This window comes from Callithrix jacchus, chromosome 6 (assembly GCF_049354715.1).
Source record: "Callithrix jacchus isolate 240 chromosome 6, calJac240_pri, whole genome shotgun sequence".
Taxonomy (NCBI): domain Eukaryota; kingdom Metazoa; phylum Chordata; class Mammalia; order Primates; family Cebidae; genus Callithrix; species Callithrix jacchus.
In genome coordinates this window covers 50,027,906-50,044,223 of record NC_133507.1, presented here as the reverse complement: position 1 = coordinate 50,044,223, position 16,318 = coordinate 50,027,906, and the positions used below count along the sequence as shown (strand labels likewise).

At 36.7% G+C, this 16,318-nt stretch overlaps 1 protein-coding gene and 1 long non-coding RNA gene across 4 annotated transcripts in view; one reads left to right on the top strand and one right to left on the bottom strand.

The window, feature by feature from the left end:
• LOC103793711 (uncharacterized) overlaps window positions 1-1,457 on the bottom strand; it is a 46,522-nt gene extending 45,065 nt beyond the window's left edge. The window contains exon 1 of the long non-coding RNA XR_004744546.3: window positions 1,242-1,457. This is a non-coding gene — a long non-coding RNA (uncharacterized LOC103793711). The remainder of the gene's footprint in view (window positions 1-1,241) is intronic.
• The window catches only part of CCDC141 (coiled-coil domain containing 141), a 194,619-nt gene that overhangs the window by 154,750 nt on the left and 23,551 nt on the right, over window positions 1-16,318 (top strand). For all 3 annotated transcript variants that reach the window (XM_035304429.3, XM_035304426.3, XM_078327323.1), the window contains 4 exons: window positions 955-1,104; window positions 11,748-11,888; window positions 12,616-12,810; window positions 14,222-14,405. In XM_035304429.3, coding sequence (XP_035160320.2) covers window positions 955-1,104; window positions 11,748-11,888; window positions 12,616-12,810; window positions 14,222-14,405 — 670 coding nt within the window. The remainder of the gene's footprint in view (window positions 1-954; window positions 1,105-11,747; window positions 11,889-12,615; window positions 12,811-14,221; window positions 14,406-16,318) is intronic.

Genomic DNA, 16,318 nt, shown 5'->3' with positions numbered 1-16,318 from the left:
CTACTGAAAATACAAAAATTAGCCAGGCATGGTATTGTGCACCTGGAATCCCAACTACTTGGGAGGCTGAGGCAGGAGAATTGTTTGAACCTGGGAGGCGGAAGTTGGAGTGAGCCGAGATCCAGCCTTTGCACTCCAACCTGGGTGACAGGAATAAGACTCCATCTCAAAAAAAAGCAAAACAAAAACAAAAACAAGTCCTCCTCCAGATTTCTAATTTGAGGGGAGAAAAGATTATGTTTATTCTAACAATAGGTATCACATTAGTAAAATCAAAATGGCCCATTTTATTTTAAAGTACACATAAGATATCCACTAAACTATATGAAATGCAGTGAATCTAAAATATATTTTTTAACTGAATGATATAGAAATATAAATTATGTGTTGTTGTTCATGGATTCGGCTTTTTGCCAGGGAAGAGCTTTCTTTTTGAAGAGTTTTATTTTATTAGTACATTTATTTTTAAAAGAAAAGCAAGAAGTCTCACTTTGTGCAAATAATGTAAATTGTTCTCCAATCCTTCTCTGGCCTTGGCCCTGGCAGCCCCACTGTGCTGAGCCAAGATTGGAGCACTTGCATAATAAACCTGAGGTTAAGCTCAAGTTGACAGGAAAATTATATTGCAGAAACCAAATATTTCTAATGCGTATTTTATGCCTTTTGAAGTAAAAATTATACCCTATAATGAATGGTGTCTCTGAGGAGTTGGGTGTGACGAGCGAATCTTCAACACTAGAGATTCGAGCTGGGAAATGTCTTTTCCATAATGTTTGATGTCTTGCTTCTTTCTGAAATAATTATGTTCAAATATGTTTAAATTAAAATAAATCAAGAGCCTATTTCTTTTTTTAATAAAGTGTCATTTATGAGTTTCATAATGCAGGTAAATAACCTACTTGTCTCATAGCTGTTTCATCCATTCTCCCTGTTATGCTCATTTGTCTCTTGTAGCACTGCTCTAATGTTTCTGCAAAGAACCTACAGCAGCAGCTGGAGCTCCTTGAGGAGGACAGCATGAAGTGGCGGGCCAAAGCTGAGGAGCATGAACAGACCCTGTCCCGTAGTGTGGAGTACTGCAACACAAGAGACGAGATAAATGAGGTAGGGTGGGAGGGCTGACAACTGGCACATTGCCAAAAAGCTGTTTGAACCTTGTATGTGTCTAAATATCTACATATGCACACACTCCCATGCACACACAGACATACAACAAATCAGGAGACCTTCTTCTCACTTACGTCTTTTAATCCACTGGGCTCTGGAGTTTGAGTAAACTTCAAGCTCTCAAATTTGTTGAAATCAGCATGATGTCAATGCATAGAAAAACCTATAATTCAGTAGTACAGTTTTTTTATTGCTTTCATTTGTATTTTGCTTCCCCCTTCTCCCTCAAACCTGTATAGCAGTCATTTGCTTGAGTGGATATAGCTTTTTCAGGACACACAGGAAGGAGTGACATTGACCAGTTCATTGCAACCAGCTCCAGCCTGCTGAGATTCTATTTAAGGGTCATTGACTTATGGTGAGTCAACGGTGCCAGGGGCCAGGGAGCAGGCACTTTGCTTCGGACACTACAAAGCATTATCACTGAAGTCAAGTGGCTGGTTTCATATTTTCTTCAAACTGAATGGCTTTTATGGCAGAACAACTCTTTGAGAAAAAATAAATAACAGATTAAAGTGATCCTCTACATCCGTGTACTTCCACATGCTTAATTCTGTCTCCTCCCTGCTTAACTATAACCAATCCACAATGCCTAGATATTCACTAAATCACAACCACCACCTGCTCCTTGCTAAGCTTTCCATTGAAAGGCCTACTTGTTCTAGGAGAAAATGACTCACAGATTGGGATAGCGACAGTTCTGATTCTTGACTGGGAACTGATAGCAGAACACAAGGGTACCCATAATTCTAGATTTATCTCCATTTAGAGCAAAATATTTCTGAGCCTATTTAGACATAAGTCCATTGCTAAAGAAACTGGTGGAAAAGGAGGTGGTAAACTTTCTTCACTTTCTGTTTATGCCCAGTTTACATTATCTAGGCCCAGCAAGTATCAATTATTATCCAACATTAAAGCACAGATAGACTCAATTTAATTGTATTCTGGTTCTGAAGTGGCCCTTCCTGCAGGCCACATTCTACAGACCACAGGCAGGTGGAGGATGGAGCATGGCTGGAAGGAAAACCAGAGGGGAAGAGAGCAGGAACGGCCACTTTGATCCCCTTCAACAGGAGGGAAGCAGAAACTGACATCTGATAATGATGTTCATTTCAGCAGTGTGCTACAGTACTGTAGAGTTTCGGCTCATAATTTGTTTCCAGGGAGTTACTTTTGCCTAGGGAGGCGTCAACTCTTCAGGGTAAAACCGGTAGTGTAACCTGCTCTCTACATGATAGAATGGACACTTCCAGTTCCTGTACTGCTGCTTACACATCCATCAAGTCCTGTTAAAGAAAACAGTCAGAATACATTGGTCTCCCCAAGGCTACAAAATGTGGATTCATGGTTATGGAAACCATTCCTTTACAGACTTTCCTTAAAGTTATCTTCTTTCTTGCTCCTTCTCTCTTCTTTCCTTCCCCTTCCTTTTTTTCCTCCTGCTTTCCCTCCCTCTCTTCCTCCTCCGGTACTTCTATCTGTAAACTTTTTCTTGCCCAAATCCTCCCTCTTTGCAGTGATGGTTGGACTCTACATTTGCTAAAGCACAAGTAGAGCAGGCTGAGGGGTTTTCCCAGCCCACTCTGGCTTTGTTTCTATCTCCCTGAAGAGCTGTGACATTTATGAAGCTGGGTCTCCCTGTTCAGGCCCTTCCAGCAGGATTTCTATTTACAGGGACTGCCTCATGATGAGACTGTGCTTGGAGCCAGCCTGCCGGGATGACAGATGTTCCTTCCTGTCAATAGTAGGGATGCCCCAGGATTGTCTGTACCGTGTCAGGAATGAGCAACCAGATACATGCTGGTTTGATTTAGGAATCAGATATCACTTTAGCATACTCTTACATTTTAAGAGAGATATTCTTCCTATTTGCTTCCACTACAGATCCAGTTAATCTATCATATAACTTATAATTTCACATTTAAATGACCTTTGAGAACCTTGGGTCTTTGTCACTTCTCCGATTTTTGTGGAGATATAATGAGTGTTCATACCCTGGACTTTCCCATCACAGGCCTAAGGGAAAATAATCAGAAGGAATATTTTCAGTGCCCCTTAGGAAAATAAAAATACATGAGTTCTAGTTTATATTATGAATAGCAGAGCCCAAACAGATGGCCAGTTTCCACAGTGATAATAATATTTGCTATCTAGACAGTATTATTATTTTTATCACTATTAGTGTTTGGATATAAGTGCTTAAAACATGTAAAATTAAATATGATATGTTACACTATTTTTTTCTGCATAAACGATTAAAATTAGATAACATTCCAGAGGACTAAACCAAGCATAGCATTTGATTTTTAAAGTTGATTTTCCAACACAGTTTCACTTCCAATGTGCTTAAAGTGCTGCTGGAAAGTTCTCAGACTCTGATTTGTGATAGATTTTGGAGAATGTCTAGTTCAACAGGTTCATTTTTCAGATGGGAAAACTGAACAGTGTATGACTTTTATGTTAGGAATATGCTAGAGGACAACAGAGTTTCAGCTCAGGGTGTTCTAGGGAGTCCACTTCGGCCACAGACTATTTGTTGGACACCAACATGCTTATCGTTTGTGATACTCAGAATTCACCACATAATATTTCAGTGCCATTCAACCACTGCATGGTCTGATGTTAAATGTCTTCTTTTTCTATGATTTCCTCTCCTATCCCTGTTTTCTGCTATATCTAAGATGTTTGTATGATCTAATATAATAGCACAGTTCATTTGGTTATTTCCACAAAAATTTTTTTTTTGACTGTTCTGTAGCTAACTTACATGGTCTTAACCGAACTGAAAGCCCTTAGAAAAGAACTCAATACCTCAAGGCAAAATAAGGTATTCTAAGTGTAATTTTTAAAAATGTAATGTGATGTGTCTTAACGACAATGAATGATAGTTTGTGCTCTATCTTTGAGTAAAAGCCATTTTGTCCTAATTTTGTATGAAGACACAGGAAATTGTAAGACCTCATTTTCTTCATGTCTACCTACTAGAAAAATAATCTTCAGACCACCAGACTTCGTTCTTTTCCTACCCAGTTCACACAAAGATACATTTGTATGCATGAATGTTGAATATAGTTCATATTTTTTCTTGCTTGACTATATAAATAAGTTGTTCATACACAAAGCTCAATAGACATATTCTCTGCCATTTTGCATGACACAGAAACATCATTCTTTACACATCTACACTTAGAAATGTAATAAGTTAATATCAGCATGTTTTCTTCTTTCAACCTGACCAAAAAAATTACCTTTACATTTACATGATCATAATGGAAATTTGTAACTAGAGGCTCATATGACAGATCACAAACAATTACTTTGCTGAAAAGAATAGTAATGACAGAATTGGATTGGTATCCATTTTCTCAAAATAAGTTTTCCACATAGAGATTCCAGGTAATTATTTTACCTGACCCTGAAATTTTCCACTGTAGCAACATCTCGCCCATCAGGAATTGTGCAGAAAAGGACTTAGTATATATGTTCCATGTATCAGTCACAACTTTTAGTGACACAAATTCTTTTTAATTTGAATAAATCAGTCATATGAGTTCCAGGGATACAAGTTGATTAGTAGCAATAGATTAGCATAGAGGAATATTGTTGCTATAGACACATACACAATAAAATGAAAACCACCTGACATTGTATAGCTCTTTGCCACTGAAAAAATGACCATGGAGTGAGAACGACTTTGCATCAACAGCAAACCACCCAATGGGGTAGCACAATGTTATAGTACAGACAATAATTATTTTCCATATTCATAACCTGAATTCATCATTTTCTTTAAAAAGGACTCCGTTATATTCATTCAATGAATGTGTTAATGTGGCTGCTGTGTACCTAGCCATAAGAATACAAATAGCAGTGGCTTATACCTGTAATCCTTACATTTTGGGATGCCAGAGTTGGAGGATCACTGGAGTCTAGGAGTTTGAGTACAGCCTGGGCAAGATGTGAGACCCTGCCTCTGGAAAAAAAAATTTTTTTTCAATTTTACTTTAAGTTCTAGGGTACATGTGTAGATCATGCAGGATTATTACATAGGTATACACATGCATGGTGGTTTGCTGCCTCCATCCCCCCATCACCTATATTAGGTATTTCTTCTAATGTTATCCCTCCTCAATCCTCCCACTCCCTGCTATCCCTCCCCTGCCCCCCACCCCACAATGGGCCCCAATATTTGATGTTCTCCTCCCTGTGTCCTTTTGTTCTCATTGTTCAACACCCACTTGTGAGTGAGAACATGCGATGCTTGGTTTTCTGTTCTTGTGTCAGTTTGCTGAGAATGATGGTTTCCAACGTCATTCATATCCCTGTAAAGGACACGAACTCACCCTTTTTTATGGCTTCATAGTATTCCATGGTGTATATGTGCCACATTTTCTTTATCCAGTCAATCGTTGATGGACATTTGGGTTGTTTCCAAGTCTTTGCTATTGTAAACAGTGCCACAATGAACATATGCATGCATGTGTCTTTATAATAGAATGATTTATAACCCTTTGGGTATATACCCAGTAATGGGATTGCTCGGTCAAATGGTATTTCTATTTCTAGATCCTTGAGGAACCTCCACACTGTCTTCTATAATGGTTGAACTAATTTACACTCCCACCAACAGTGTAAAAGCATTCCTATTTTTCCACATCCTCTCCAGCATCTGTTGTTTCCAGATTTTTTAATGATAGCCATTCCAACTGGTGTGAGATGGTATCTCAATATGGTTTTGATTTGCATTTCTCTAATGACCAGTGATGATGAGCATTTTTTCATATGTTTGTTGGCCTCATAAATGTTTTCTTTTAAAAAGTGTCTGTTCATATCCTTCACTCACTTTTTGATGGGGCTGTTTTTTTCTTGTAAATCTGTTTTAGTTCTTTGTAGATTCTTGATATTAGCCCTTTGTCAGATGGATAGCTTGCAAAAACTTTTTCCCATTCTGTTGGTTGCCAGTTCACTCTAATGATTGTTTCTTTTGCTGTGCAGAGGCTCTGGAGTTTAATTAGATCCCATTTGTCTATTTTGGCTTTTATTACCAATGCTTTTGGTGTTTTAGTCATGAAGTCCTTGCCTATGCCTATGTCCTGAATGGTTTTGCCTAGGTTTTCTTCTAGGGTTTTTATGGCGTTAGGTCTTATGGTTAAGTCTTTAATCTATCTGGAGTTAATTTTAGTGTAAGGTGTCAGGAAGGGGTCCAGTTTCTGCTTTCTGCACATGCCTAGCCAGTTTTCCCAACACCATTTATTAAACAGGGAATCCTTTCCACATTGCTTGTTTTTGTCAGGTTTGTCGAAGATCAGATAGTTGTAGATGTGTGGCATTGCCTTTGAAACCTCTGTTTTGTTCCATTGGTCTATATCTCTGTTTTGGTTCCAGTACCATGCTGTTTTGATTACTGTAGCCTTGTAGTATAGTTTGAAGCCAGGTAATATGATGCCTCCACTTTGTTCTTTTTGCTTAGGATTGTCTTGGCTATGTGGGCTCTTTTGTGGTTCCATATGAATTTTAAGGTGGTTTTTTTCCAGTTCTGTGAAGAGGGTCATAGGTAGCTTGACGGGGATAGCATTGAATCTATAAATTACTTTGGGTAGTATGATCATTTTCACAATATTGATTCTTCCTAACCATGAGCATGGACTGTCTTTCCATCTGTTTTTGTCCTCTCTTACTCCCCTGAGCAGTGGTTTATAGTTCTCCTTGAAGAGATCCTTCATGTTCCTTGTTAGTTGTATTCCTAGGTATTTTATTCTCTTTGTAGCAATTGTGAATGGAAGTTGACTCATGATTTGGCTCTCTGTTTTTCTGTTATTGGTGTATAGGAATGCTTATGATTTTTGCATGTTGATTTAGTGTCCTGAGACTTTGCTGAGACTTTCCTAAGACAGGGTCTCATTCTGTCGCCCAGGCTGGAGTGCAATGGCATGATCTTGGCTCACTGCAACCTCCGCCTCCCAGGTTCAAGCAATTCTCCTGCCTCAGCCTCCTGAGTAGCTTGGATCACAGGCATGCGACACCATGTCCAGCTATTTTTTGTATTTTTAGTAGAGATGGGGTTTCACCATGTTGGCCAGCCTGGTCTGAAACTCCTGACCTCAGGTGATCCACCCATCTCAGCTCCCAAAGTGCTGGGATTACAGGCATGAGCTGCCATACCCAGCCCTGCAAAATACTTTTAAAAATTAGCCAAATGTGGTGGTGTGCTCCTATAGTCTCAACTACTTGAGATGCTGAGGCAGGGGTATCTCATGTGCTCATGAGTTTGAGGCTGCATTGAGCTGTGATCATGCCACTGCACTCTAGCCTGGACAAGAGAGTAAAATTCTATTAAAAAGAAAAAAGAAGAACACAAACATCCTCAGGAAACTTAGAGTCTAGAGAGCATTAAAACCCATGGGGCTTCACAGTCACAGACATTTCTCTGGTGGGCCCCATCCTGGGTCCATCTGGATGATATGTGTAAGAGGATAGGAAAAGTTATAATTTGCTCTAAAAGCATCCATTCCAAAAGGTCAAAATCTTAACATTTTGGTGTTTAACATCTGCATAGTGACTCTGTGGAAACTTCCTGAAGAATAAAGAGAGTTGCAGTTTAAAATTATGGTTATCTTGTCCAGAAAACGAAACTTAACACATTATGAAGCCACAAAACATACAAAATGGATAAATATTTATTACTGATACCTGCTGCTACCTACAGTTTAGGACAGAGCAATTGTCATGTCTTCCCAGTTTGGCCCACTTTCAGCCACTAGCAGCTAGCCTCAAGCACAGGAAGACAGGGGCACAGTTGCCAAAAGGAAGGAGGTAAAAAAGTCTTGTCTGGAAATCTCACTAAGTCTGAATATTCTACCACTGATAATTGTAGCAAGTCATTTGGGTTAAATTTTGAGCCTTTGGTTCTCTTGATTTTGAATGAAGCATCCCTGAGAGGTGGTAACATCACAGACTTCCGTTACTGAACATGAGCATCAGAAAGCTTTTTCCTGGGGTGAATAAAGTGACAGGAAAGAAACAACATTCATGAAGTGGACATTATGGAAATTGACCAGTCATTTTATATCTTTGCTTCTGGCCATAGTTCTAAGGAAAGTCTTTCTTTTTAAATGCATTAAATGCATTTCTGTTTTAAAATATTCCATGTCCCTCACACAAATTGACCTTGACAGCAGCAAACTTACAAATAGTACTTTCTTGTGCCAAAGCTGGCTCAACCAGCTTCATCAAGACTAAGAATAGCAAGCCAGCCTCACTTGGCATCAGCCTCTTTCCCTTCTGCTTCTTTCCAAAGAAACTGTTCATTCCTGACCCTGAGAGGGGGCTTGGGGCATGCTGGAAAATTTGGCAAAGATGCAAATATGCTAATTTCAAAATATCTATAGTTTTTAAATCTTAATAACTTTTCTCTAATTATAGCTATATTAACTCAGCCTGTTTATTGTATGGTAAATACAGAGGAGCTGAACACGTGGGAAGATGGGAAAATCAAATTACTCATTAAAAAATATATTTTTCCTAATTTCCTAAAGACTTTGAGGGACTTTGATATGAATTATAACATCATTTAAAGATTTCTAACACGGCGAAGTTTTTCTCACCCCAAGCTTGGGGTGTTTTTCTCCACGTATGTGCTCGACTTGAGCAGTTGTCTCAGCCCCATTCCACCATTCCCCATTGTTGACAAGTAGACTAAAGTTAGAAACAGCTGCATGAACAATGATACCACAGCCCAGCAAATATGGCACTCGGTTCCTTGAAAAATATGGCCACAAGTTATGTGGGGATTAGATGGGAAGTTAAGTTTTCATATTGGAAAGCGCAGGTAAGAAAATTAAGTATGGCAAGATTTTTCAATCGCTGAAGGTAGTATCATGCATACTGCCTTCTACTTGTATCTGTAGTAGTCCTGAATTTGAGATGAAAAAGGCACAGAGATTTAGATTAAAAATGAATTTCCGGTGAAACCAAAAGAGAAAAGTGCCAGCAACTTTGTCAAGGGAGCTCATGTGTCAGAAAGAAGCTGATGCCATTTCACATACCCATAGTGTCATGAACATTCTTTTACCTTATAAATCATCTTCAGTGGACGTGCACACGTTCTGAAGCAAACAGAAATAAAATCACACTCATCATTTGTCAGTCTTAAATTTCTTAATCCAAAGTAGATTTAAAGTCTCATGGTTGAGAATTAAAGTATTAAATCTCAGCTTTTCTCTATTTATTATACAGTTTTCAAATAGTCATTGAACTTTTCCATTTAAAGCAGATATAATTCAATGTTTATGAGGTTAATGATAGAGCCCCTCTTCCTTTCGCTAGACTAAGGTTTTCTGATTTATGTCACATTTCAGGAAAGAAAATTTTTTAAAATATATTATATAATATAAACATAAAATGTATTTAGAAATAAAATTTATTTAGAACATAAACTTATGAATTTTTTTAAAATAAATATATATTCTTCTACTTACATATAAGACTATATTTTATATAGTCTTATAAATTCTGTACTCATTAAATAGTAACTTGTTATTGAGTTTTTTTTTTAAAACAACACTGTCTGGTTTCCTCAGATGTGGCACTTATTACATTTATAGTTGCAAAAACTCCTGCCAAAATTTTATGTAAATTACTAAGGATATAGTCCCTTTATATCTCAATCTTATAAAATTGACATTATCCTTTCCTGTTAAAAATCAAACATATGCACATTAAAACATTGAGTGCCATAGAATGTAAATATTTATTGGTTATTTCACAAATATATCAACTGAATATTATCTTTTAAATATTCCCCTGTGTTTCTAATAGATAAATAATGTTCAAATTATGAAGCTTTTCACTTTTTCTGACCATTACTGATTTATTTATCAGTTAAAATGGTTCATGTGGTCTCTGTGCTTGATTGAGTTTGTTATTTAAAAGTAATGTTCAACAACTTCATTTACCATATAAACTAAACAACACTGATTAAGTATATGTGTGTCAGATGTAAAAATTTTACCAGTATAACAATTTAGTTGTGCAGTTCCACTGGGGCTTTAAAGTTGATGTCTCCAAGATATGTTAAAGATAAAATAAAGGCTTTATTTTCACAGTAGGCTGAATTTGAAATAAGCATTTTGGGAAAGCATGCATTTTGTGTGGCAAGTATGTTTTCTGCATTACAGTTCTAAAATCTAGCATACGCATGGTCTTGATTCCCTCCAAATTGGTTTGCTGTCATTGAAAAGAATGTTAATGCTTTTCTGACTTCTCTTATCTTAGCTCAAATTTATCAGCCATGACTTTGTTCACTCTTGCTGTTAAATGCCTCCATATAATCTGAGGTGTTTTTTTCTTCTTCTGTACTTCACTTCGTTGATAATACAAAGAGAGTTGCCTGTCAATATGCTTATCTTTCTTAAATATAGAGAAGAGAGAGAAAGTAGTGCATTTAATGGAACTGGACTGCTTAGAAATTTGGTTAACTGGTAAAGCTGAACTGTTGTTAAGACTGTCAAGCTCTAGCTCCTACTATTAGTGTATAGCTATATGCTTTCTTTATACACAGGTTAGCATAGCCATCATTAGCAACAACTCTCACTGTACCTTTTTTGCTTTTGAAGGATCTTCGAAGTTAATGGTCTATATCTAAGAAGTAAAACTCTTTTCAGAACTTCTCAAGAAAAATAATTTTTTAACTGGGCAGATATCGTTATTTTTCTACTAAATCTCATCATATTGGGTCTTCTCTTCCACCCCACCAATGCCCTAGGTAGTCTAAATGTCAATGCTTCATTGACCTCTTCGACATGGATAGCTCTTTGGAGCCTTAATAAATGTATACATGATAGCTGTGAGAGAGTATGGGAAGATAGATCTGGGACAAATATTAGCATATGGAAAACAGAATGATTGGGAAAAGATATCAAATAAACACAAATAAGAAAATTAGAGTTGTTAAAAGTTTATGTATGATATGTGAGAAATTTTCTTACTTGAGGGACAAAAGAATGTTCTATAGATATAATCTTAATTAAAAATTACAAATCGAAAAGTATTAACAAACATTTTATAATTACTTACATTTGGAAGATATATTTAAATTCACTTTGTATGTCCACTTGGCAAATTTGTTTTCTGTTGAGAATCACACCAAGGCTCAATTACAGGCTCATGCCTGTAATCCTAGCACTTTGGGAGGCCAAGGTGGGTGGATCATTTGAGGCTAGGAGTTCGAGACCAGTCTGGCCAACATGGCAAAACCCTGTCTCTACTATAAATACAAAAATAGCCAGGCATGGTGGCACACATCTGTAGTCCCAGCTACTGAGGGGAGAAATGAGAATTACTTGAATCCAGGATGCAGAGGCTGTAGTGAGTCAAGATCACAGCAATTCACTTCAGCCTGAGTGACAGACTGAGACCCTGTCTCAAAAAGAAAAAAAAGAAAGAAGGGAGGGAAGGAAAGAAAATTAGTCTAAATACATTTTTAAGATCAATATTTTGAAGTGTTCAAATGCTTTGATTTATTGCAAGTGACTTTATTTCCTTATTTTAAGGAAATCACCTATTTCTTTATTGAACTACAGCTCAAAGAGTCATTCAAAGATATCAAAAAGAAGTTCAATAATTTGAAGTTTAATTACACTAAGAAAAATGAAAAATTTCGGAATCTGAAGGCGCTTAAATATCAAATTCAACAAGTTGATTTGTATGCTGAAAAAATGCAGGTAACAAGAAAGTATGGTTTGTGTACATGCACATGTGTATGTATGTACTACACAATTATTGCAAAATTGTTTTGCATTTCAAATCTAGATACCTAACTCTGGCTTTTTATAGCACTGGGACTCAAAGAGTATTTTTCCATTTTTATAACAATTGTATTCTTCATGTAAAAAGCATAATAAATTGATTTATATCTTGAAGCAGATCCAGAATGGTTTCTGCCAAGCCTACCCAGGCTATCTGCTTCCATCCTTCTCCCCAACACACACACACATGAGCATGGATGCATGCACACACCTTCTATACTCCCCCTTTTCTTGCACCCATCTATGCCATTACTCTGCTCCACTGCTCCCATAGCCTCTTATTCCTACCTTGATTATCACATGTACTGGCTAGATTATTTAAATGCATTTTCCAGGAGACAGTGAGCTTATTGAGGACAAGTATTTGATTGAATTATCATTATCTTAAAAAAAATGGCATATTATTATTCTCAAAATCTGGAATACACCTGGTATATAGTAAATTTTCTATTTATTTGCTAAATGCTAAATCAATAGAATATTTGGGAAAACCCCCATTCTTTCCATAATATATTTGTAATAATTATTATTTTAGTAGATTGGAGGAAGCTGCAAAACTTTTACCAGTTTTCTCAGTATTTAATCACTAGCATCATAGATCCAGATTGAATGTTATTTTAAAAACTTGTTGTTTTTCATACAGGCTTTGAAAAGGAAAATGGAAAAAGTTAGTAATAAAACCTCTGATTCTTTCTTAAATTATCCAAGTGATAAAGTTAATGTTCTTTTGGAAGCCATGAAGGATTTGCAGAAACATGTGGATGACTTTGACAAAGTTGTGACAGATTACAAGAAGAATTTGGACCTGACTGAGCATCTCCAGGAGGTGGTAGAAGAGGTATCTTCTTTTTGCTGTGGTATCCACATTGTAATGTTGTTTACAAAAATTGTTTTACAACTTTAAAGCATTGTTGCATTAGCTGTTATTATCGTTAAATTCATGTATCATGCTCCTTTTCATGATTTTTTTTAATTTTGATAATTCTCTAAAATAGAATTGAGGGATCAAAGGGGATGAATTATGTAAGGCCTTTGATTGTATTGGTCAATTTCTCTCGAGAAAGGTCTTTGCTGATTCACCGGCAATGTATGAGTGTTCCTGTTTCTCCATAACCTCATCAACTGAAGATGTTTAATTATCATGAAATTATGTTCACTGCTGGATATCTGTTTAAAATGCTCAGAATGGCTTATTTATTTCACAGAACTTGAAAATATTTATTTTAAAAACTGATACTGTGATTTTTCAGCTACAAAAAGTTGTTATTGGTGTTTGTTGTTGATACTGTCAAGAGGATAAATGGTGGAGTATACATAAAATATGTGAAATATGACAAGTTAAGGTTATTGTTTGGACACTTCATTTAATAAATTCTGCACTTGAAGTTCTTGAGTGTTCTTTGTTGCCCATTGTTGTGAGAAACAGAGTGCCCTTGCCACTAATGCAGTTGAGCTTTTAGATTTAACACCAAATTAAGGAGAGTCAAAATGATCAGTCTTCTACATATGATGTACAGGTTTGTTGTACCTTTGTGGCACTTATTTAAAACCAACTCCTAACTGAGTCATGTGTTTCTATTTCTCACCCTGCATAAGTGCTTCAGGCCTGGGTCAGACATTCCTTCCATCAGTTATTTATTTTTAATGAGAAACTGTCTCATTCTCCACTGTATTTGGAAAATATAACTATTTTCTATTAAAAAAAAGGTGAAATGCTATTCTTGGGATGAAATTTCCCCATTCATAAACTGAATCTTATTCTACAAAGAGATTTTATTTATTAGATTATTCATCAGGCAATACTCTAGCAGTGTATTGTAAATGATATCAGTTTATTATACTGGATTGTGAGCATGTTGGCTTTTTTCTTGCCATTTAGCATCTATTTAGATTCTTTTTAGTGCCAGATGCTTTTTATTCTGCCTGTTCTCATAAGTCTGCAACATTCTTCTTGGAATCATATTTTAGGCAAACTTAAGAAGGCAGGAGAATCAAATATATTTTCATATTTTTACTTTCTTATAGTTTTATTTATATGTATTTTCATATTTGTACTTATGTCTGCCTCTAACATTTAAGTGCAAAAGTATATGACTATGTTTTAATATTTTCTTTATTATAAGTTAGTAAGTTCAAGCCAATGTGAACATAAAGTTGAGGGAATTAAAATTTGATCCTTCACTTGTCAAAATTAAGAACTTTAGAGGATGGTGTCTCTTTCATCTGTGCTTTATCCTATTTAAATTTAGTGTCACTTTTGGTATGAAGATGCAAGTGCCACAGTTGTAAGAGTTGGAAGATATTCCACAGAGTGCAAGACAAAGGAAGCTGTGAAAATTCTCCACCAGCAGTTCAATAAGTTTCTTGCACCCTCAGTGCCACAGCAAGAAGAAAGGATTCAGGAAGCCACTGACCTTGCTCAGCGCTTATATGGTGAGATCTATTTTAGGATGTCCAGTGATTGGCCATTGAACAAATCTATACTGAGTCTAATCCAGTAGATAGCAAGAGTGTTACAAGTCCTTGGGGTCTTCAGTACACCAACCTATTCAGAGAAAAGGGTTAAGGTAATAGCCCACAGCCAGGGAAAGCAAACAGGGAGCAGAGGGGGGGAATTTCTGACAGCAGATGAAGCCTGCAGATTTTTAACTACTTTGTGTAAGCCTTCCTTCTCTATTCTCTTTTCTCCATTCCTGTTATTCATCTCTAGGGTAATAACACCAGAACAATATTTAGCTTATATAAACAAACAAACAACAACAACAAAAAATCTAATTTCCACTAGATTGATCCCTTGAAAAACACAGAAAACTTCAGTCATACTTTAAGTAGACATAAAGCTAAGACTGAAGTCTCCAGCCCTCTCATTTCTATGAGGTTTTTGGTTCACGAATTTGAGAAAGACCTGGAAAATTCGCCTTTACCTTCCTCTCACTTGTGAAATAAATGGGAGAACTCAGATTGCCATTTTACAAGTTCTGCCTTCTTATCTTCCATGACTAGAAAAGATAATACCATGTCATCCTGAGAGGTCCTTCCTCTAAAAGAGGCCACCACTTAAGAAGTCCTTGGAGGATGATAGTTCTTGAGGGCTCTGAGGAATAAGTTCCATGATTTCCTGGTAACAGTCCTATGAGACTAAGAGTAAGGCCCAGTGACAAGGCAAATGCAGCCCAGAAAGAAGACACAATAGTTGGTACAAAATGCTTAATTTGGCTGCCAATGGCTGCAGTCAGATATTTTCTCTTATAACATGAAACACTATGCAGAGCCATGAACTTTGTAGAATCTATACTGCACTACTTAAATTACTGAGAATGAATTATTCATGATATTCCAGAAGAAAAGGGTAGAAACATAAAAAAATAAAATGTGGATTGAAAAATCAATGAAAACTAAGGTGGCATCTTCTTGCTGGAGTTGCTGTGTAAGTGCACTAAAATATTTTGGAGACACTCTGCCCCCATAGTCTGGTGTATGTTTCCTCCATGATTGAACATTTTACATCATAGTATAAACACCTATTTGTTTGTCTTCTCTACTTCCCATAAACTTGAGAAAAGTATATGTATTTTTTAGCTTTTTTTTGTACCTGGATCAATGCCTATTCAATCTCAGAGCATGATAAGTACTGACAAAGCTCCTAAAAAGTTAAATTCCCTTCCCATCATGCAAGATTCTGCATCTGGCTTTGTTTGTATTCCTGGCCCTTATCACCAACTGACATTTTATATGGCTATTTGTGTTGTCCGGCTTTCCTTACCAGAGTGTAAGCTGTATTAGTGGAGGGATTTTGCCTGTTAGTTCACTGTCTAATAGCCCATACCAACTGCCTCACAAATATTTGATGAATAAATGAATCACTGAATGAATAAATGAATGACATGAGTCTCTATCTGTTTGGTAGGGAAGCTATACATTTTTAAAAATTTGCATCAAGGAAGATACTTTAAGATTATATCAACTCTTGCAAGCTACTCAAGCATTACTGAACTCACAATTTTCATGCAGAAAAATTATCTCAAAAAATGTTTTACATCCCTGCGATTTACTAAAAGCCATAGCTGTTATAAAGACAATTAAGACCTGATTCCTGCATTCAAGAGACCACAGTCTAGGCCTTGAAGTCATGGTATGGTAAATGGAGTAAGAAAGATATAAAATGTTCGGATTTGTTTGCTAGGGCTGCCGTAACAAAATGCCACTACCTGGCTGGCTTAAACAGAAACTTCTCATACTTCTGGAGTCCGGAAGTCCAAGGTGAAGATGCCAGCAGGGTTGGTTTCCTCTCAGCCTGCTCTGCTTGGCCTGTAGATGACTGACCTCTTGCAGCCTCTTCACGTAGT